The 21,974-nt window shown below is 43.0% G+C and overlaps 1 protein-coding gene across 7 annotated transcripts in view; it reads left to right on the top strand.

Annotated features, from left to right (window-relative positions):
• UBR4 (ubiquitin protein ligase E3 component n-recognin 4) overlaps positions 1 to 21,974 on the top strand; it is a 127,894-nt gene that overhangs the window by 57,828 nt on the left and 48,092 nt on the right. Inside the window, exons 53-67 of one of the 7 annotated variants that reach the window (XM_033842279.2) lie at positions 687 to 770; positions 861 to 1,001; positions 2,185 to 2,306; positions 2,971 to 3,082; positions 4,980 to 5,110; positions 5,232 to 5,409; positions 5,873 to 5,977; positions 7,496 to 7,651; positions 8,353 to 8,527; positions 15,115 to 15,211; positions 16,095 to 16,202; positions 16,643 to 16,759; positions 17,946 to 18,155; positions 19,681 to 19,830; positions 21,074 to 21,301. In XM_033842279.2, coding sequence (XP_033698170.1) covers positions 687 to 770; positions 861 to 1,001; positions 2,185 to 2,306; positions 2,971 to 3,082; positions 4,980 to 5,110; positions 5,232 to 5,409; positions 5,873 to 5,977; positions 7,496 to 7,651; positions 8,353 to 8,527; positions 15,115 to 15,211; positions 16,095 to 16,202; positions 16,643 to 16,759; positions 17,946 to 18,155; positions 19,681 to 19,830; positions 21,074 to 21,301 — 2,114 coding nt within the window. The remainder of the gene's footprint in view (positions 1 to 686; positions 771 to 860; positions 1,002 to 2,184; positions 2,307 to 2,970; positions 3,083 to 4,979; positions 5,111 to 5,231; positions 5,410 to 5,872; positions 5,978 to 7,495; positions 7,652 to 8,352; positions 8,528 to 15,114; positions 15,212 to 16,094; positions 16,203 to 16,642; positions 16,760 to 17,945; positions 18,156 to 19,680; positions 19,831 to 21,073; positions 21,302 to 21,974) is intronic. The other 6 variants (XM_033842298.2, XM_033842300.2, XM_033842290.2 and 3 more) reach the window with 6 other exon arrangements.

Here is a 21,974-nt window from a genome sequence, read left to right on the forward strand (position 1 = left end):
GGCCGTGGTCCTGAAATCTGCTTGCTACACCACCTTCTTTACTCTCTCATCTTCTTCTTGTTCTCACTGGCTTCTGACTGACATCATGCTCTGAGACAGAGATTTTACTCTCTTGTCTTTATATCTTGAAGGGCTTTTGACATTAAAATTGTATCGTTCTAAGTAAATACTGTTTCCAGTACTTACTCCTTGGATTGCTCTTGAGTTTATTTAGTGCTCTGGACATCAGATATAATCTGTCTCCGAATTTACTACTTCTTTAAGATCTTGAGGGTAAAGTTAAGCTTGTGCCCTGGTTGCTTGAAAGTAATAGGATCATGTCTTTTGCTTTCGTGCTGTATTTCGTGCCAGTATTTTATTAATATCTGTAGCCTTTCTCAGTGCTTGATTCTATTTCCTCCTCTCTCCTCACATTGGCTGGGTACCAACCCTGCTTTGCTTTCATCAAATAGAGCTTATTGATGCCTTTACAGTTCTGTTATTTACATATTTCCATATGCTGTCATCATCCTGTTCCTCCTCTAATACTATAATTCACGAATCATTCTAGAAAATTGCAGATGTTCCCCTAGCTTTTAGAAGTTGAACAGTTGCACCTGAGATATCTGAATCTGCTGTAAGCTCCTGAATGCTCCCCTTCTACTTAATTCTAACATACAATGTTTTCTGTGATATTCCTTTCCCAGACTGTTTTTTTCCTAGATGTGCCTGCTGGAGTCTAGGGATAGTTGGCATATTGACTGGGGCCCCACTTGAAACTCCCTCCCCAGGCAAGCTTCCTTGACCTGAGTTAACCTTAAAACAAATTAAATTCCATCTTAGATTTACCATCGTTAATAATTTTTTTTTCTCCTGCTTAGAAGGAGCGGATGAGGGGAGAGAACCTCAGAAACAGTTGGAGGGAGACTGCTGTAGTTTCATCACCCAGCTGGTGAACCACTTCTGGAAACTCCATGCATCCAAACCCAAGAATGCCTTCTTGGCACCTGCCTGCCTGCCAGGTATCATGTTAAAAGGGATACTTGATAGTGAAGCCTGATGTAAGTTTTTTCTTGGAACAGATTGAACTCTTCACCTTTAGCCTTCATCATCTGTCTCTTCCAGAGTGGATATTTAGTGAATATTTAGGAAACAGAAGCCTGTGAGATCAATGTTCCTGATAGAGGAATTTAGCAGTGTAGCAGAGAAGTAGGACTTTCTTGTATCTCTCATGTCGGATTGAATACTTCACATAAAGAAGTGTGTGCGTGCGTGTGTCCTTAGTGGTGTTTATAATTGTTTTTAAAAAAGTCTTTGAGGGGACTACCCTGGTGGCGCAGTAGTTAAGAATCCGCCTGCTAGTGCAGGGGGCATGGGTTTGATCCCTGGTCCGGGAAGATCCCACATGCCACGGAGCAACTAAGCCCGTGCGCCACAACTACTGAGCCTGTGCTCTAGAGCCCATGAGCCACAACTACTGAGCCCGTGTGCCTCAACTACTGAAGCCCGCGCACCTAGAGAGCATGCTTCGCAGGAAGAGAAGCCACCGCAATGAGAAGCCCACTCGCCGCAACTAGAGAAAGCCCGCACGCAGCAACAAGGACCCAGTGCAGCCATAAACAAACAAATAAGTGAATTTATTTATTTAAAACAAAACCCAAAAAACATCATACTAGAGAATTATTTTATTTCTAAGCTACTGCTGCCTTTGGTATCTAACTTTTCACAGTAAGGTTTTTAGGTGGAAGAGTAATAAGGTTCTGAATAGCAATCTAGAAAAGTAGAAGGACCCCTGTTACTCATTTGTGTTTGGACATTGCTTGGGCAGTAAACCCAAAAGGCCTGTTAGGGTCATCTTTATCACCTAAGGTTTGGAGATAGTAGGGAACATTCAGACTCTGCTCAGCTCTTCACATTTCTCTGTCCTGTCTCTTGATATCCATAGAGAGTAGACACCTATTTATTTCTGTGGTGCAGGATATTTGGAAAGGCTTTTGGAGACAGTTTGGGAGATTTAGGAGACTATTAATAAAACAAATCACAAACGATGCCTACAGTCTACATTCTACGTGTGTGTGTTGTTTTGCTGTGTGTGCTTGTCATTTTCTTGTTAGCTTGACCTTTACGTGGGCATAAGAATTTGTACTTTTGTCTTTGACTGTCAAGTAGTTAGAAGTTTTTTCACCATCTATTTCTCCCCTTTAGGCCTAACTCATATTGAAGCTACCGTTAATGCTCTGGTAGACATTATCCATGGCTACTGTACCTGTGAGCTGGACTGTATTAATACAGCATCCAAGATATACATGCAGATGCTACTGTGTCCTGTACGTATCATTACAACCCCAGATAATCCTTATCTGGGAATGTCTGGAAAAAATTTTTTTTATAAGTTTGCTAATTAATGAAATAAAACAGACTTAAAGGAGAGTGTAATGGGAATTAAGAATTTTACATATCAGTAAAACCTTTAACATCTTACTCATTCCATGGAAAGAAAGGTTTGAAAAGGGAATGGACTTGGTTTGTTTTATTCAGTGCTGAGTCCCCAGGGAATATGCTGATGGTTGCTTCATAGTTAATGCTAAGTAAGTATTAATTAAATGAGTACCTGAAGGAACATCATCAAGATCTATTTCCAGTGACTCTGGCATAGAAGCTAGTGTTGGAAGTACTGATTTTATAACAGAGCTAAGTGAGCCTGATCATCTGATGAAAAGCCAAAATCAATTTGTAGACAGCCAAAGGGACTTCAGGGCCAAATGACCTGCCAGTCTATTACCAGGAACTAAGATACAAGAATGTAGCATATGGGGCTTCTCTATGCTAGGTCAGGGAAATGGGCTTAACTGCTGACCTGATTCAGCAGGTTGCAGGTGAGAGCAGGCAGATCTTCCACATGCATGTGATTGTCCAAGAAAGGAAAGTGTTTATAGGCAGTTTCATGAATAATATTAAAACCTAAGAATGATGGTTTCCTTTCAACCTCAGGATCCTGCTGTGAGCTTCTCTTGTAAACAAGCTCTAATTCGAGTCCTAAGGCCGAGGAACAAGCGGAGACATGTGACGTTGCCCTCCTCCCCTCGAAGCAACACTCCAATGGGTAATGTGAGGTCTGGGTTTATGCTTGTGCAAGTGTGGCGGGGGGAGAAGGGAAATAAAGCACTAGGACGTGCTGCTCATGTTGACCAAGGCCCTGGAGACTTCTGGTTATGTATCCATTGTTTTACGCCGCCTTGTTCCATGAAGAATTGAAGGTGGTGTATAAAAAACGCATAGTAAGTAGAATAAAAAGAAGGAACATCAAGGCCAGAGGAAAATAAAGGTACAGTAGTAAAATCAAGCCAAGAACATAAAACCTACATCACAAAGTCCTACATGGTTGTTAAGTGAAGATCTTATTTTTGGCTGAAAGCTTCCCAAAAGCCAAAGTGAAAATAAAATGAGAACAGTTCAAAAATCACAGTGACTAAAGAAAAAACCCACCATTTTTCAGGAAATGAAAAATTTCCCCGCATGAAAGCTCTTACATTAAGGGTCCATTTTGTTGCCTAATGGGTAGTATCTTCAGGGGACTTACCTACAATAAGATTGACAGTAAATTTCACAAGAGATTTCCCTCTTGATACACTTGGATACAAGTCAAGGACATAGCATTTAACATTTTAGGAAAAGCAGTTCTACCAATTGTCTAAATCTTAGCAGTAGTATATTGTGTAACTCTGGTTACTTGGTTTAGCTCAGAAGTTAAACTTCCAATGAAAGTCACATATATAGTTTAAAATTTTATTTTAGTCATGTGATAAAGAGTAAAAAGAAATATTTGAAATTAACTTACTGATAATTCCAATATATCAAAAATATTATTTCAACACATAATTAATATAAAAAATTATTAGTGAAATATTTTCCATTCTTAAAAATTTTTTTTGTACTGTCTTAAAAATCTAGTGCGGGGCGGTGGGTGGGAGGGAGGTCCAAGAAAGAGGGGATGTAGGTATACATACAGCTGATTCACTTCATTGTATAGCAGAAACTAACAACATTGTAAAGCAATTATACTCCAATAATAAAAAAAATCTAGTGCATACTATATACGCTAACATCACATCTCCATGTGGACTAGCCACATTGTAACTAGTGGCTGTGGCTACTGTGTGGTCTGGTGCAGGTTTAGAGGAGCGCATGCAGCTTCACGACCTTCAGACAACCTTCCTTGAGTATCATTCATCTTAAGCTTTTGATGAGTCAGGCAACAGTTTGTGCATCTTTTCTCTGTGGAGAAGCTAGAGTCCGGATAGCTTATGTTTCCAGTTAAGGTCATGTCCACATACTTTTTCAGCCCATTGAGTGGAAGGCAAGGTCTCCATCCTTTTCTGATAATTAGGAGTCTAACCTGGGCTTCTCCCTTTTTAGAAGGCTTTTCCCCTTCATACAGAAGCTGGTCCGAGTAGGACCTGTAGTGCTGTGCTGAAAGAACCAGCTTTTATTCGATGGTTTCACATCACAATTGGTTCTTCTCTTAATGATTATGTAGTGTGAAAATCTCACTGACCCAGTTGTTTTGGGGGAAAAAAAGTAAGATAACACTCCAAGCTGCCATGACAGATAATAGAGAAACATCTCAATTGTATTATTTTCCCTGTCTTGTCCAGGTCTCTTGAGGGTTGGCACAAGTTCATGGGACCTCCTGGTCTTAGATTTTTCTGCTTTATGGAATCCAAGCGTTTTTGTTTTTGTTTTCCTTCATCAGCTGGAAAAGACTTCTCCTAAGTGGAGCAGGCTGTCACTGCCAGCCCCACCTTCTCAGATCCTGCTAGGTCCAGGAAGCAGGAGAACAAGGCCAGGCACGGCTCCCTGGAATTTATCTCTAAAGCACAGGGCACTAGCTGGTAGCTTGCTTGTCTTGGTTTTTGTTTGCTATGTAATAGCTTATCTTACCACACGCCGAGGGAGGAAAGAGCAAGCACCTTCAGGTGACTGGGGTTTCTTTGACTCAGGAGACAAGGATGATGATGACGATGATGACGCAGATGAGAAAATGCAGTCGTCAGGGATCCCGAATGGTGGTCACATCCGTCAGGAAAGCCAGGAACAGAGTGAGGTGGACCATGGAGATTTTGAGATGGTGGTGAGTCTCTGGCAGCAGGAGAGGGGAGGAGGAGCCTCAGAACTCTCCTCTAGCTCTTATTCAGTGGACTTCCACAAGCTGCCGTTTACCACGGGACACTGACAGAGCTTTCTCTCTGCAGTCTGAGTCGATGGTCCTGGAGACAGCTGAAAATGTCAACAATGGCAACCCCTCTCCCCTGGAGGCCCTGCTGGCAGGCGCAGAGGGCTTCCCCCCCATGCTGGACATCCCGCCTGATGCAGATGACGAGACCATGGTTGAACTAGCCATTGCCCTGAGCCTGCAGCAGGACCAGCAAGGTAGAAGGCAATGCCAGGAACACAGTGGCCCGTTGGCCTTGCACAGGAAAGAGGGTTTGGCAGTTACTGATATCCAGCTGACTTAGCTCGTCCCCAGATTTGGGGAGAGGTTGATCTGGGTGAGAGCTGTTCAGAGATACAGGTGGAGAGTGAGAGGGATCACGGTGGGATTTTTAGTCTGGGAGCCAATCTCATAGTTTCTGTTAGTTTGGTCTTTTGGATTGTTTCCTCCCAAATCTGTTAGAGTCCTCCAGCCTGTGTCCTGCCTGAGCTGAAGGAAGGCTTCCACCATCTCTGTAACTAAATTTGGTGGGTGGACAGCAATGGCTATTGAGTAACTTCCTCTAGGCCAAAGGGGGTCACACGCTGGTGAGTTTAGACTCCTGAGGGCAGCAGGTGGCCAAGCGGCGCTGTGGATGGGGTCTGGAGGGGATGCTGTGCTCACTCTCCACTTGTTTCCCAGGCAGCAGCAGCAGTGCCCTGGGCCTGCAGAGCCTGGGGCTGTCCGGCCAGGCACCCAGCTCTTCCTCTCTGGACGCAGGAACCCTCTCTGACACCACAGCATCAGGTAACTGTCCACAGCAAGGAGCGCGGCTCAGGGCCCCAGGACCCTCAGGCCTCGTTTCCAACGCTGTGAGAGTGTAATGGGCAGCTGCTTTGACAGGCCATCCTGGACTTCCTGCTTGTGCCTTTGCTTTAGAAATGCGGGTGTGGAAGGCATAGTGATGCAGCTTGGCAAAGGCATTCATGGCTCTGCTTCCCTACACTTTGCATGCTGCCTGGCTTCAGCTAATTCCCCAAGGAAAGGCCAAGAGAACAGCTTGCAGGTTGATCGGCTTTAGAGCTTAAATCACAGCTTACAGGGTTCTTCACCAGAGTTCTAACATTTTAGACAGTTTCAAAAGGGAGACAAGAAATGGAGCTCAAACCTTTTAACTTTTTTCTCTTCATCTGCAAATAAAAGTGAACCTACAAGAAGCTGAGTTACACTTCAGGTCAGCGTGGGATCTGAGCTTGGTGGGTAGGGTTTTTATGGACAATTCAAATGCATAGGAAATCTTCAGACCTCATTTTGTGTGTACTTTCAATCACTTTTCCTAATCTGATAAAAAAAAAATATGTCCTGAGCGGAGAGTTGGACCAAATAGAGGAGGATGGAACATCTGAACAATCTACTGGAAAATCAGCCCCTGAGTAATTTAAGGGTTGATTGAGAGTTTTCAGACAGATGTGTCCCTCTATTTGTTTCTTTTTTTTTTTTCTTTGTTTTTTTGTTTTGGGCGTTTTATCTTGGACAGATAAGAAAGGGAGAAACTGGCTGTCCCCTCTCGCCTGCTGTCATGGCTTGTTGCTTTCCTTAGGTCTCTTTAGTTGCTGTCATTTCAGGCTTGGGGGTCACTGTTGTGCTGTGCCAGTTATGTTCCTACTGTGCTCTGTGGCTGTCTTGGCTTTTCTCCCCCATGTATCTCATCCAGCATTTTCCTCCTGTCTCAGCTCAGCCCTGATCCTGGATGCTGTGGCTGTCTCTGGGGAATTTCCTTGCTTCGTTATTAGCATCTGATGAGGATGATTAGGAAGTTTGAAATTTCCGAATGAGCTCCCCTCTGGACCATCTGATTAAAAAAACAGACAGGGTTGATTTGAGAGCTCATGATAAGTGATTTCCTAGCATAAGCATAAATTGATTGCAAAACAAATCTCATGAAAATTCAGAATCTATGCTTTTGAATGGTAATGGCTATTTTCCAATCTCAGCAGGTGTCAGTAACACCTAGACTATGGTGACCGTGAAGCATGTTAGCTAGAAAACTGAGTGTCCACGTCACAGATTCTTCTTGAATCTCTGCACTGTTTTACTTGCACTGTGATGTAACAGCGAAGGAAATGCCCAGTGAACTGGGTTTTCACTTCTGTCTAAGTACTGTTTGCAATGCACCATGTATAGTGTTTGTTCCTGTTAGTGATTAACCAGCAAAGCAAATCCTTCCCTTTTTTCTTTGACAACAGGATGTATAAACTGCATTGTGTCTTCTGCACTATGTAGTTTGATGCTTTTGCCCCGAAGAGGGGTTTTTACCTGTAACAGCTCTCGTTACTCTCTCAGCTCCAGCCTCAGACGACGAGGGCAGCACAGCAGCAACTGATGGTTCCACGCTTCGGACCTCCCCTGCTGACCACGGTGGTAGTGTGGGCTCGGAGAGCGGGGGAAGTGCAGTGGACTCGGTGGCTGGCGAGCACAGTGGTAATGTGGCTGGAGGTCCTGATATCCTTGGGCAGAGAGGGTGGGGACAAAATAGAAATCCCTGCCTGGGCCCTAGGATTGGTTTCAGCAAGGGGAAGTTTAATTATCTGTTAGTGGAAGAAAGAAATGACATCCCAAATCATGATTAATTGAAAACAATTATGGTATGACTTTGAAATCAGTCCTACGGTGGTTTTTGCTGCTTCTGTTGGGGAAGAGATTTTGGGCAGTCCCATTGTTAATGATCGGGTATATTAATATAGCAGGCCATCTGTACTAACTGGTGGGGGTTGGGATTCTAGAATGAGGAAGCATGACAAGCCATTTTGGTTTGATCTCAAAAATCAGTCTCTGCTTAAAAATTGGATATGAAAATTTTTTGTGGAAGAGATATAGAGTAGCTGATAATTTTGAGATTCCCAAATCAGTATATGTTTCTTCTGGAGTATGAGATGGAAATTTATCCACAGTTGAGATTAATTGTTCTTGTGGGTGGATCTTCTGTTCTTTGGGTACCCAGAAGAGTCATTTAGTCATTTAGTCCTGTGGGACCGAAATCGTGAATTCAATCCTTATTGACCTTCACACAGGAGAAAAAAATTTTCTAAAGCTACCAGTCAGGTAATTGCTGACTTCAGAATGCACTGGATTCCACTGTGCTTTGGGAGTTGATTTGCACTTTTTAAACCATTTCCCTCTAGTATCTGGCCGGAGCAGTGCTTATGGTGATGCCACAGCAGAGGGGCATCCGGCTGGACCAGGAAGTGTCAGTTCAAGCACTGGCGCCATCAGCACCACCACCGGACATCAGGAAGGAGATGGCTCCGAGGGAGAAGGAGAAGGGGAAGGGGAAGGAGATGTCCACGCTAGCAACAGGTCAGGAGCTGGCCACTTGCACTCAAGAGGCTTTCCTAGGGGAGAATGTTTCAGGAATAGGATGATGGATCAGTTGCAGGAGGTGGAGTGGTGATAACAGTTTATTTCTTTTGAAATGTAAAGGTAATAGACTCGTGAAACAGTGTAAAAACCTTAAGAAGTGTTCTAGGTCTGTCTTCTGGTCCTAATTAGAATTTCATCAAATCAATTGCAGAGAGAATAGAAAGTGGTTCTTCGCGTAGGGCCCCCCTATATCCCTTAGTAAAGGGATTGTCGTAAAAACACGTATCCTCCTCAGTCAAATCTTTCTTGTTTCATCATTAACCATACACTCATTTTGTAGCATTCTCTTTATAAGTGACACTGTTCTGGACTCAAAAGTGATAGTGATTAAGTAAATACTAGAAATAACTGCTTGTTCAGCATGTTTATTAGGTAATAGAGAGATCAAACAGCAAATACAAGTTTATGACTAGAAATACCAGTGGTGGGGCATTTGGCATACTGAAAGTAATCCATAAAGTCCTAATCCAGGCCCCTGAAGAAATTCTGGTGGTGTTTGGTACTGGATTGGTGGAGGAATGTTAATGTTAAACCAAGAGGTGACTAGAGAAATAGAAGAGGAGGAAGGAAAGAAACCTAAGAATATACTCGTGATACAATGTTTGTTAAATTTGGTGAGGCCCATAGTTATTGCATTAGTGCAGAAATCAGTATTTTGAACTGAATGATTTCTATCAGAAAAAGAGGTAACTGAACAGTCAGGGATCGGAGACATTTTGGGAGAGCATCAGTGAGTGTTTCCTCTATTCCCTGTGTCTTTCCACTTAAACTCTTGCAGCATCCCTTTGGGGAAGATGACCTCTGGCTCAGTTAACTGATGATATTTTGATGGGATTTGTTTCTTAACTGCTTAACCTAAAAGGCATTTTCTACTTAATCTTTTTTTTTCCTCTTCATGTGATTTCTAGGTTAATTCCATGTGTTCAGATAATGTGATCTTTGTGATTTTTGGTTCCTTGAAGTTTATTTTTCAAAATATTTTTAATCCAGTCTATCTTTGCTTTTTAATTTGAACAGTTAAGTTCATTTATAACTAATGTTAATTACTGATATAGTTGAATTTATTTTGTGCTTCTTATTTGTTCTGCTTGTTTCTGTGTTTCTTTTTCTTTGTAGCCCTCTTGTGGGTTGATTTGCTCTTTTCTCATTCCCCCCTGCCCCAACTTTGCAAGTTTGGAGGTCGTTCACTCTGTTTCCAGTCTTTTAGTAGTTATACTAATCACTTCAACATGCATACTTAACCAAAACTAAAGTTAACTAAGAGCTATATCTTCTTTCTGAATGAGTACCTTAGAATACTTTGCTCATTCTTATCAATTTAAGCAATTATATTTGTGTTTTCAGAAAAGTCTTTTTAAAGCTTTCAAGATATTATTGCTCTTTTATATAATTTACGTAGTCAGTGTCTGTTTAGATTTGCTCACATGTTTACCACTTTCTATGCCCATGTTTTCTTTGTGCATCTCAGACCTTCCATCTAGGATCATTTCCTTCCTGAAGTATGTCATTTAGATTTTCCTTTAGGGGAGGTCCCCTGGTTTCAAAATCTCAGGTTTTGTTAGTCTGGAAATGTCTTTATTTAACTTACATTTTGTGGATGTATTTTTGATGGGTATACAATTTTGTGTTGATGGTTTTATCCTCCCAGAATTGAAAATGGTATCCATTGTTATTGCCAATGAGATGTCACCTGCTGTTACAATTATTGCTTCTTTGAAAACAATGTCTTTACTGCTGCTTTTAAGGTCTTTATCTTGTCACTGTTATTTGTAGTTTTACTAGGATAGGTTTAGGATGGATTTCTTTACATTTGTTCTGCTTGAATGTTTGGGTTAGTGTCTTTTATTAATTCTAGAAACTTCTCATTCATTAATCTCATTCAAATATCTCGTTCATTAATCTCATTGGGCATTGCTTCTGCCTCATTTTCTGTTATTTCTCTTTCTGGGACTTCAGTAGATGTTAGACCATCATATTCTCTTCATGTATCTTAATATCTCTTTTCTTTCTTTTTTAAATTCCTCTGCTTAGTTATTTATAGTTTCCTAAGATTTATTTGAGTGACATCAGAAAACATCAAATACATAGTTATAGGTTTGGAAGATATATAACACTTCTACACTGAAAACTATAAAAGCTAATTGAGAGGAATGAAAGAAGATCTAAATAGATGAAGGGATATACCATGTTATGGATTGAAAGACTCATTATTATAAAGATAACAATTGTCTTAACAGTGATACAGGTTCAGTATAATCCCAGTCACAAATCTTAGCTGGCTTTATGTATGTGTCAAAACTGACAAGCTGATCCTGACATTTATTTGGAAGAGCAAGGGACTAAGATTAGCTAAGGCAATATAGAAGAAAACCCACAAAATTAGAGGACCACACAACTGTAGCTTATAAAGCTGTGCTCAGTAAGACAGTGGGATATTGGTGCAAGGATAGACAAAATAGATTAACGAAACAGACTAGGGTTCAGAAACAGATTCACACATACATAGTCACCTGATTCATGACACGGATGAGACTTCTGTACAGTGGAAGAAAGATGGTCTTTTCAATCAATGGCAATAGGTTGGTTGGAAATTAATATGGAATAAAATGAGTCTTGACCTGATCATACACAAAAATCAGTTGCTATGGATTTAAACACAAAAGGTAACACCGTACTGATTTTAGAAGACAAAATATCTTCATAACTTAGGGTGGGCAAAGATTTCTTAAATAGGACACAAAAAGTGTTAACCAAAAGGAAAAAGATACATAGATTAGACTATATTTCAGCAGCTGATTCTTTTTTTCCTCCTTTTGTCTCAGCGTCAGGATTTGAGTCAGCTAATTTTTTTTGCAGACTCCTGGATGGGGAAAAAGTGGTACGGGGGGAAGTGGTATATTTGTTTACTTTTAAACTCAGGGTGTAGCCTTCTGTGTTTTTTTATGAGATTCTCTTAGAAGACCCTCCTCACTTGGGGCAGATTCTAGGCGTCTTTTCCTAGTCCAGACGCCTTGTAAGGTCCTAGCACCCTGATGTACAAGTTGCCTTTAGAGCATCATAGCCTCAAGTTTTCGGATGCCCTGAAATCAGTCTCAGGGCTCTGCTAACCCCTCTGGATTTCTGTCTTCACTCATTTCCTGGCCTAATAATTTCTTGATTGCTGGTGAGCTCATTATTGCTTTTATTTTGACCTTGTATTCTGTGATCTTTCTAAATTCACTTAAATTCTAATTATCGGTTTTGATAATTAGATTAATCCTAATTATGGGTTTGGTAATTAGATTAATTCTTACCACAGGTTCTGCATGAACAATCTTGTCTCTTGTAAATAATGACATTCAACTTTCTTCCCTTCAATCTTTACACTTTTTAACTGTTTTCTCTTGCCTTATTGTATTGGGTAGGAGAGAAGTAGTGATGGTGGAAATCCTTACCTCATTCCCAGACACAGGAGGAAAGGTTTCCTATTTTACCATGAAGTGTGATGTTAACTAGAAGGTTTTCTAGGATATTCTTTTTATTTATTTATTTATTTAATTTTATTTTTTGTGTGTGTGTGTGGTACGCGGGCCTCTCACTGTTGTGACCTCTCCCGTTGCGGAGCACAGGCTCCGGACGCGCAGGCTCAGCGGCCATGGCTCACGGGCCCAGCCGCTCCGCGGCATGTGGGATCTTCCCGGACCGGGGCACGAACCCATGTCCCCTGCATCGGCAGGCGGACTCTCAACCACTGTACCACCAGGGAAGCCCTCCTAGGATATTCTTTATCAAATTAAGTTCTGTTAGTAGTTTGCTGGGAGATATTTTATCTTGGGTTGGTTTCTGAAGCTTTCCAGTTGCTTTTGTGGCGCTTAGTTGATTATATGTTTTTCTCCTTTATTCTGTTTAAGGTTGTAAATTACAGTAATTGATATTTTCCATTATCAAACCAACCTTCTGGGGACACCTGATCGTGATGTCTTACCCTTTGCATCACTGGGTTTGATTTGCTGATATTTTATTTAGGCCTGTAATTTTTCTTCTTTGAAGTGTTTTTGTCAGGTATCGGTGTTCATGTTATTCTGGCCTCATAAAGTAAGTGAGGACATGTTTCCCATTTCTCTGTTCTCTACAAGAGTTTGTGTAAGATTGGTTTTATTTCGTCTGAATTCTTGGAAAAATTTAGCTGTGAAGTCACCTGGGTCTCTAAGGGAAGACTTTCAACTATAGATTCATTCTTTAAATGACACAGAATTATTACTGTTTCTTCACGTGTCAATTTTGGTATGTTGTGCTTTTCAAGGAATTCATTCATTTTACTGGCATAAAGTTGTTCATAATATACCTTATCATCCTTTTAATGTCTTTAGGATTTGTAGTGGTATACCTTTTTTCATTTCTAGTATGGGTAACAAATATTTTTCCCCAAAAAAGTCAGTCTTGCTAGAAGTTATCAACTTTATTTACAAAGAACCAACATTTGGCTTTGATTTTCTCTGTTGTATGCCTACTTTCTGTTTCATTTCCACTCTTGATTATTTACTTTCTCTTCTTACTAACTTTTTTGTTTTAGTATCTTAATTTTTGGCGGGGGGGGGATAATTTTCTGGGGTTTTTTTTAGCGTTGTAAGATGGAAGGTTAAATCATTGATTTTAAACCTTTCTTTTTCAATACATATTTGAAGCTATATATTTCTCTCTAAAATTCCCTTTAACATTGCTTTGGCTGGAGCTCACATATTTTTATACGTTGTATTTTCATTGCTGTTCAGTTCAAAATGTTTTCTAAATTCTTTTGTAATTTAGTCTTTGGCCCATGGGCTATTTAGAAATATGTTGCCAAATTTCCAAACATTTGGGGATTTTCTAATTATTTTTCTATTATTGATTGACAGTTTAATTTACTGTGGTTGGGGAACATACTATGTGATTTCGATCCTTTGAAATTTCTTGAGACTCATTATTTCGAAAATGTTGTTATATCTTTTAGGATTTTCATTTGTTTTTAGCTGGAGGGTCAATTTAGGTAACCTAGCCATATTGCTAATGAAATTCTCTAAAGTTGTTTTAAGTTAACTGTATTTTTCAGGAATAAGTTCGTTAACGAATTGTTAAGTAACTTATTGTTTTAAATAATAGAATAACTGAATTGGTTTTACTTTGTCACGAGGAGGGAATTGTAACTTTGGTACACTGTTTACTTTTTTTGTTAAGTGGCAAGAGTACTAGTGTCTTAAGAGTTTGAAAAGTCAGTAATCTGGCATGATCTTGGTCCAGATCCAGACTCTACTCATTATGTTGGCTCTTTCCTTTCTGTATATATTCACATGCACGTTCTCCAAATCTGAGGATTTTAATCCATCTCAGAACTTGTTATGTTTTATCCTAAAAGTATTAAGCTGCTGCTGTCATCTCACCTTTCATCACTTGTACCTTATCTGTTCCTGAGCAATTTTATTCATTTGTAGTCCTCACACAGCTGGTCTAATTATTGAAGATGCATGCCTGGGCTTTTGTGTATTACTGTATTCTGAAGGTTGTTTAGCTCATTCCTTCAAGTTCTTTTTAGAACAATTGTCATTTATTATTCAAGACTCTATTTTCATTCAGACTTTTATTATACTGAAAATATTCTGGATACCTGCTAGGATATGGAATGCATGAAAATCACACTTAAAAAATATGAAGACATGTGGTTTCTTACACACGTAAAGTAAAATGAAGCAAAATGGTTTATTAATTTTGAGAGTGAATCCATGAATTGATTTAGCAAATGCACTGTTAATCTGTGTAAGATTGTGTTAGGTGAGACTGCCAGCCCACTTGTTGACAAGACCCTAATTAATTTTCATATTGGTCCTCTTGAATCAGCATATTCACTAGCGATCCAGAAACACACATTTGTTATACTACAGAAGCCCAGCTGTATATCTGCAGATGAAGAAGGCTAGGTAGTGGCCAACTGCATATATGGGAGAACTCACGGTTCTAGTATTGATGCTGAGATTGAATTTTATACTAGGAAAAATGATGACTAAGCTGTGAGAGGGCAAAGCAGTGACTGGCCTTCCTAAGGACTTGGGAAGCAAGAAAAAGGGCTAGGTCACTATACAATTGGATGATGTAAAATTTGTAGACAGGAGAATTCCAGAAAATAATGCCTGGAGGCAGAATAGGGCCATGTGTTGAGAAAAGCCATAAAGCTTACTGTTGAAGGTTTGGTTTGAATAGTGAGAACAGCTAGGACCTGGTTGCTTGAGAAATATTTTAACTTTCCTGTAGTAAGTTTTCAGTACCATCAGTTGTATCTTGGAATAGTTTTGCTCCACTTTAACAGAGTGAGATTTTTCCTTCTATGTTGCTGGTACACCAAAGGCATGTCTTAACAGTTTTTTTTTTTTTTTTTTTTTTTTTTTTTTAATGCTAGGATTGTTCCTAAGAAGTAGCTTCCTTATTTACGTCAGTGGCAGGAGGAAAGAACCGTATTCAGCTGGTTAGTGTTTGTGTATTAGCTCATGTTTCATGTATTTTCCCTGGTCTTTTAGGCTGCACATGGTCCGTCTGATGCTGTTGGAGAGACTACTGCAAACTTTGCCCCAGTTACGAAGTGTTGGAGGTGTCCGGGCCATTCCATACATGCAGGTATCCCTCAGTTCACTTGCGTCTGTCACATCAGAGTTGGACCATCCTTAAGCATGCTCACAGCTCTCCTTCTGAGGCTCTGTAAGACTTGGTTTGGTATTAGCTCATAGAATAATGGATGTAATTTTGAATTGCAAGTTATAGCCCTTCATTTTATAGATGAGAAGGCCGAGGATCAGAGAATGAAATTAAAAATTTTCTACAGCCATCCAGCTAGTTATTGACAGAGCCAGGAACAAAAGTCTGCTCCAGAGATTCTTAGTGTCTAGTAACTCTTTTTTTTTTTTTTTTTTTTTGCGGTACGCGGGCCTCTCACTGTTGTGGCCTCTCCTGTTGCGGAGCACAGGCTCCGGACGCGCAGGCTCAGCGGCCATGGCTCACGGGCCCAGCAGCTCCGCGGCACGTGGGATCTTCCCGGACCGGGGCACGAACCTATGTCCCCTGCATTGGCAGGCGGACTCTCAACCACTGCACCACCAGGAAGGCCCTAGTAACGCTTTATTAATATTAGTAGTAGAGTGTCGTCTGATAGCTGTTCTCCCACTAGCTGCCTTCGTCTTAGGCAAAATTGTTCTTTAATTAGAATACCACAGTGCCATTTCTTAAGCCACTTTGGTTGGATATAGTATAGTGTAGGCTAGTCAATTAGTTTTGCAGAACATTTTCTGTGATACCAAGGGTAGCATATGCCATAATTTGACTCTTCTGACTCTGGACACTTCAACTTTGGTTACCTTAGGACTTAGAGAACCTTTTCATGGATTATTGTTATGATTGACAGGGCAGTCAGGAAGACTGGGATTTCTTCTGAAACACCTTGTGTTTAGAATTGTTGTTCTTTAGGGAATTGGCTTTCATGTTTTATCTCTCTGTTGACGTCCAGGTCATTCTGATGCTTACTACAGATCTGGATGGAGAAGATGAGAAAGACAAGGGGGCCCTGGACAACCTGCTCTCCCAGCTTATTGCTGAACTGGGCATGGATAAGAAGGTGAAATTTGAGAGTCATACTGTGTGAGAGGCAGGGATTGGCTGAGATCAGTTTTCAGTTTTTCATTCCTCTCTTAGAGGAACTTCACCTAGTTTCAAGGGGTGACCCTCCACTGCGGGCTCCAGTTGTGTTGATTCATCAGAAACGTTTTTAGTGCCTGCTTTGGCCCTGGCATACTTTTGGCTCTGGCTATAAATGAGGAACAAGACCAAGTCCCTGCCCTCATAGACCTTTTGTAGCTCCACAGGGTGAAAACAACGAACTGGTTGTTTGTATCTTAACATGGCTTCCTAGGTGTATCAGACTCTAGATCATCCACATATAGACCACAGGTACATTGGAGCTTGTTTTGTCTCTGAGTCCAAGTGAGGCAATCTTGTTGAGAGGACGCCTCAAGGTTAAAGTAAGTGTGGTCTTCTGGGCTCCGCCTCTGTCCCCAGGACGTCTCCAAGAAGAACGAACGCAGTGCCCTGAATGAGGTCCACCTGGTGGTGATGAGACTCCTGAGTGTCTTCATGTCCAGGACCAAATCCGGATCCAAGTCTTCCATATGCGAGGTATCTTGCTTTGGGCTAATGGGTGTGGGGAAAGGAAAGAGGATTGTCTGGTTGGCACTCGGACAGTGGGCAGAGGCCTCTGTTAGAGCCAGGCCATTGTCACTTGAGAGCAGTAACATTCTAAGCCGCCACTGCTCAGGGGCAGAGCATCTACCTTTCTCGGGGTCCCTTCCAAGCTCTGATCTTTTCCAACAATCCCTCCACTGGGGGCGGTTAAAGCGTTTGGAAGTTCCATTATTGAAAAGCAGGAGACTGTTCTGCAAGGCGCAGAGTGGCTAAGAGGATTCCCCTCCTGCATGTTGCTATAAGGTATGGTAATAGAGCAGAGAGAAAGCAGTGGAGTGTGGTGGAAAGGAGATTAACACAAAGCAGAGAAGGTAGAAATGGGGCTGAACTGCATCCAATCTTAATGAGCTTCTGAGCTGTGTGGGTGGCTGGGGCTTGCCAGGCTCTCCTAATGGTTTTATTTACAGTAGCTTTTCTCCCGCTTTTCTGTTCATGTGATCACTCACCCCATCTCCTTTGGAAGCTGGTTCTATGGAAAGAGCCCCTACTAGGAGAGTGAGGCTGCAAAGAAGTGCCTATAGTGGAAAGTTTTCTCTCTTTTTAACATAAATGGGCTTCTTCTCTAGCTGCCCAAGGAGAAAGAGAAAGCTCTTCCCTGCAGGTGGAAGGGTTATCTAATCCTGGCCTCCTTGGCCTCTGGCACATATGTGTAGGGAGATTAGATTTGGGAACTGGTGTTCCTTTGTTTTCTCTTACCATGCTGCTGTTCAGAAGAGTGGGGGAAATGTTTGAGTTAGTCGGTAAAGGTTTTTTTTTTTTTTTTTTTTTTTTTTTGCGGTATGCGGGCCTCTCACTGTTGCGGCCTCTCCCGTTGAGGAGCACAGGCTCCGGACGCGCAGGCTCAGCGGCCATGGCTCACGGGCCCAGCCGCTCTGTGGCATGTGGGATCCTCCCGGACCGGGGCACAAACCCATGTCCCCTGCATCGGCAGGCGGACTCTCAACCAATGTGCCACCAGGGAAGCCCCTAGTCGGGAAACTTTTAACTCAAGAGACTGACTCCCTCAGTTCCATGACAGCTTCTCCTAAGGCTGTTGTGAGTGCGTTTCCTACCCCCAACACTCAGCTAATACCATACTGTTCTACAGGCCATTCTTAGCTTCTCCCTGGTTTTTCCCCAGTCATCTTCCCTCATCTCCAGTGCCACAGCAGCAGCCCTGCTGAGCTCTGGCGCTGTGGACTACTGCCTGCACGTGCTCAAGTCCCTGCTGGAGTACTGGAAGAGCCAGCAGAACGATGAGGAACCCGTGGCTACCAGCCAGCTGCTGAAACCACATACTACGTCATCCCCACCCGACATGAGCCCATTCTTCCTCCGCCAGTATGTGAAGGTGAGGTCCTTCCCCGGGCAGTGAACCACTCCTGTCCCTCATCTAGGGCACTGTCCTCTTCAGTCTCAGTGAGTAGCGCTGAAGGAGCCGAGGATGTCACATACTCCCCCTGCTGTTACAGGATGCCCTAGTTTAGAAGATGGGCTTTCTGGTCAGGTGAGTCTGGGAACATGTCCCTCAGGAACAAGTGTTCCCACTTACCAGCCATGAAGCTTGGAGAAGTTCTATCTAACCTTAGTAAGCCTCAGTTGGCACACCTGGAAAATGAGCATACAGATAGTATCTGCTTTATAGAGTTGTTGTGAGCATTGGATGAGGTGATGTTTGTAAAGCGCAGTGCCTAGCACATAGCAGTGCTCAATAAATGTTAATTATTATTACCATTTCTGTTCCATTGGAGGAGTCCACGTAGTGGAGCAAGATGGCCTGGGGTAGCTGTGCTGCTTATTGCATACTCAGGACTGCTTCGAATAGTATGGGAGTATAACAGGGCACAAATTGTGAATCTGGTCATGTCCTTCTCTTTGTATAACCTTCTAGTGGTTTTCCATAACTTTTCAGCCAAAAAGTTCTTTGCCGATCCAGCTATCTACTTAACTCTCTACTTTATCAACTGTAACACCCCTGCATGCAGCCCTGCTAATCTGTGTGTCTCTCCCAGCGTACATGCTGTCCCTTCAGAAATTTTTTCCTCTCCTTCTGCATCCCTTCCTTCCCCTGTCTAGTTAACTCCTAGCCCTTCTTCAAGACCCAGCTCAAGTATTGGATCTTTCCCCAGAACACACTTTTCTGCTGTCTGAGCGAGATGGCCTTTGCCTGGGTCCCAGAGCACCCTGTGCACACATGTGGAGTCTTCCCCTCCAGACTATCAGCAAAGACCATATTTTATGTCTCTTCACACGCCCAGTGCCTGACATAGATCTGATAAACAGCTGGTGATTGAATATGTGGGAGACATGCCCCCAGACTCTCACAGTCTCTTCCTGGGGACCACACAGGTTGTAGGATAGCTGTTGTTTCCATTGTCCTCAATCTCTCGGTATCCCTGCCTCTGTGTGTGGGCCCAGGATCTCGACTGAGTTTAGTGATCTTTGACACCCCCTTGGTTACACGAATGTTTCTTGTTGTCATGGAAAGCTTTGGTTCTAGGGAAAGGAATATATCTCATAGAAAGTCAGAAATCCTTCTCCATTACTGTTTTTTCAATTTTTTCCTATTCTAATTTTTGTGTAAGCAGAGTAAAATCAATCCAGTGTCAAAAACCAGAGTGAAATGTTAGAACTTTAAAGAGCAGTGAGATCTGCCTCCACAATAAGCTTTGCATGTAATGAAATTGCCCCCGGGAGCCTGGGGTCTTCCTGGGTTTGTAAACTGAACTATCAGTCGGTGAAGGCTCCAGCTTTGAAAGGTGCCATTTACCATCTCCAGCGTGAGGTTCTCCTAGTGAGCAATAGACCAGCCTTTTTCCTAACTGCGGTCAGGAAATTGTCAATCACAGGTTCTTATACAAATGTTCTTCTCCCAGGGCCATGCTGCTGATGTGTTTGAGGCCTATACTCAGCTTCTCACAGAGATGGTACTGAGGCTGCCATACCAGATCAAAAAGATCGCTGACACCAATTCTCGAATCCCACCTCCTGTCTTCGATCATTCGTGGTTTTACTTTCTCTCAGAGGTAAGTGAAGGTCCCGGTCGAGGAGAGGACACACCGGCTGTGACTGCCTTTGTGGCTCCCTTGCATCCTAAGCATCATGTGGTATTTCCCCCAGCAGAGTCCCTCCCACCATTTAGGTCTTGCCCCTCCAGAGTGTACTGTGTGGTGAAACTGTGGAAGATGTGTGTCAGAGCAAGCATCCACTTCAGTGTTTGGTTCTCTACACTTACCTTCGCCCACATGTGGTGATAATGGACAAGTTTAATAGTTTGGACTCTGCCTGGAAAACAGAAAGTATACTAGTTAAATGAACTGAGAGATTTTAATATAGAGAATTGGTTAAGCAGCCACTGAAGAACCGCAAAGATAAAAAGGGAACGTTGTGGTAACACAGGGGTAGTAGCCGCAAGCAGCAGCAGCAGCAGCCCCCTGAGTGCAGAGGAGAGCCCGGCGGAGCTGAGGAGGGGCTGCCGCTGCTCGCACCTCAGGAGCCCGGAAGGGGTGTGATGTGGTGGAGTCTGGAAGTTCTAAAAGAAGCCGGTGAACAGGACCGCCCGGACCTGGTTTGTCCTTGACTGTTGAAGAGATGCTGGAGGCTGCTAGGGTGAAGGGCTGCTCCTAGGACGGCAGGCAGGTGGGAAGGAGCAAGTCCCTTCTCTCCGTCCTGCCTTTTGGTGTCCCTCCAGTGCTCCCCACGGGCAGAACCTAAGAGGGGACCAGCCTGCAAGAAACAGCGCAGTTAGCTTTAGTTCTGGACTGGACGTCACAGAGCAGGGTGTGGTGGGGTGGCTTTGGAGCCGAGAGGAAATGGCTGAATAACCTGCACAGCAAGCATGAGATTAACTCTGGGAAGAATAATGTTAGCAAACCCCAAACAGCCATTTCAAGTCATGTAGATGTAACGGCGCAGCTTCTTCCCCACCTCTTTTACCTGAAAGAGAGATTCTGAATGTTATTTTTCTTCACGCATTCACTCTGGGTGGGCTGGAGTGCAGACCAGCCTCCTGTAGATTCCTGGGTACTCCACGAGCGGTAGCAGGAATGTTGCTCCTTTTCCCTTTCTGACGTTTTTCTTTCTGTGCCTGTCTTTCTGCTGGTCCTTGTAAGGAATACTAAAGCTCACCAGGGCCTAGCTTGACAGCAAGGAAGTAGCTTGGTCTGTGTTACCGGTTTTTAGTAACAGCTCATGAAAACCCGAGGCGCTGTGGCTGGTACAGATACAGTTCCAGAGTCATTGACTCTTTGTGTCGTTTCTCCCCTCAAGTACCTGATGATCCAGCAAACTCCATTTGTGCGCCGGCAAGTCCGCAAACTTCTGCTCTTCATCTGTGGGTCAAAGGAGAAATACCGCCAGCTCCGGGATTTGCACACCCTCGACTCCCATGTGCGCGGGATCAAGAAGCTGCTGGAGGAGCAGGGGATCTTCCTCCGGGCAAGTGTGGTTACAGCCAGCTCTGGCTCCGCCCTGCAGTATGACACGCTCATCAGCCTGGTACGGCCGGTGTTGGGTGGTGTGGCAGGGCAGGGGAGGCTGTGGACGAGGCTCAGCCAAGTGGGTGATAGGATGGAGCAGCACACACAGGGCTTTTCGGTATTTTGAGAACATCATGGCCAGGGTTGCGAGCAGGGTAGATCCATGATACCCACCTGGGTGCTATACCACATGCACTTGGCTTCAGGGTCTGCGATTGCCCCTCCCTGGTCCCGCCCCCACCTGGCAGTGGTTCCTCTGTTGTGAGGAGGGGTGGCTTGGGCTTTTTACCAGTGTCATTTGCTCATGTCATGGACAGGATCAACCCGGGATTTGTGCACCTCTCATTTTTGTCCCTGAATACTAAAGAAACGATGTATTATCGCCTAAGATCAGTTGTTTGACTTTGGGGAGTAAATTGAATATATTGCATAGGAACATCTAGGAAGAACACCTTCAGTGTTAAAGACTCCTAATCCAGTGTTCTTACTATTATGCTTTTAGCAAGAAAAAAATAAACTGGATTGTAGTGTCTTACGTCATGACCTACCTTTCCTGCTGCATTATTGAGTGGTCTGAAGAATCCCTGGAAACAAAAGGTCTTTGTGTGGTGGGACGTTGAATGTAGGAGGCTCAGTGTTTGGGCCTTGGCCCCAGGTTCACCGGGGCACCGATCAACCTTGCACAGAGGGCG

This window comes from Tursiops truncatus, chromosome 1 (genome assembly GCF_011762595.2).
Source record: "Tursiops truncatus isolate mTurTru1 chromosome 1, mTurTru1.mat.Y, whole genome shotgun sequence".
Classification (NCBI taxonomy): Eukaryota; Metazoa; Chordata; class Mammalia; order Artiodactyla; family Delphinidae; genus Tursiops; species Tursiops truncatus.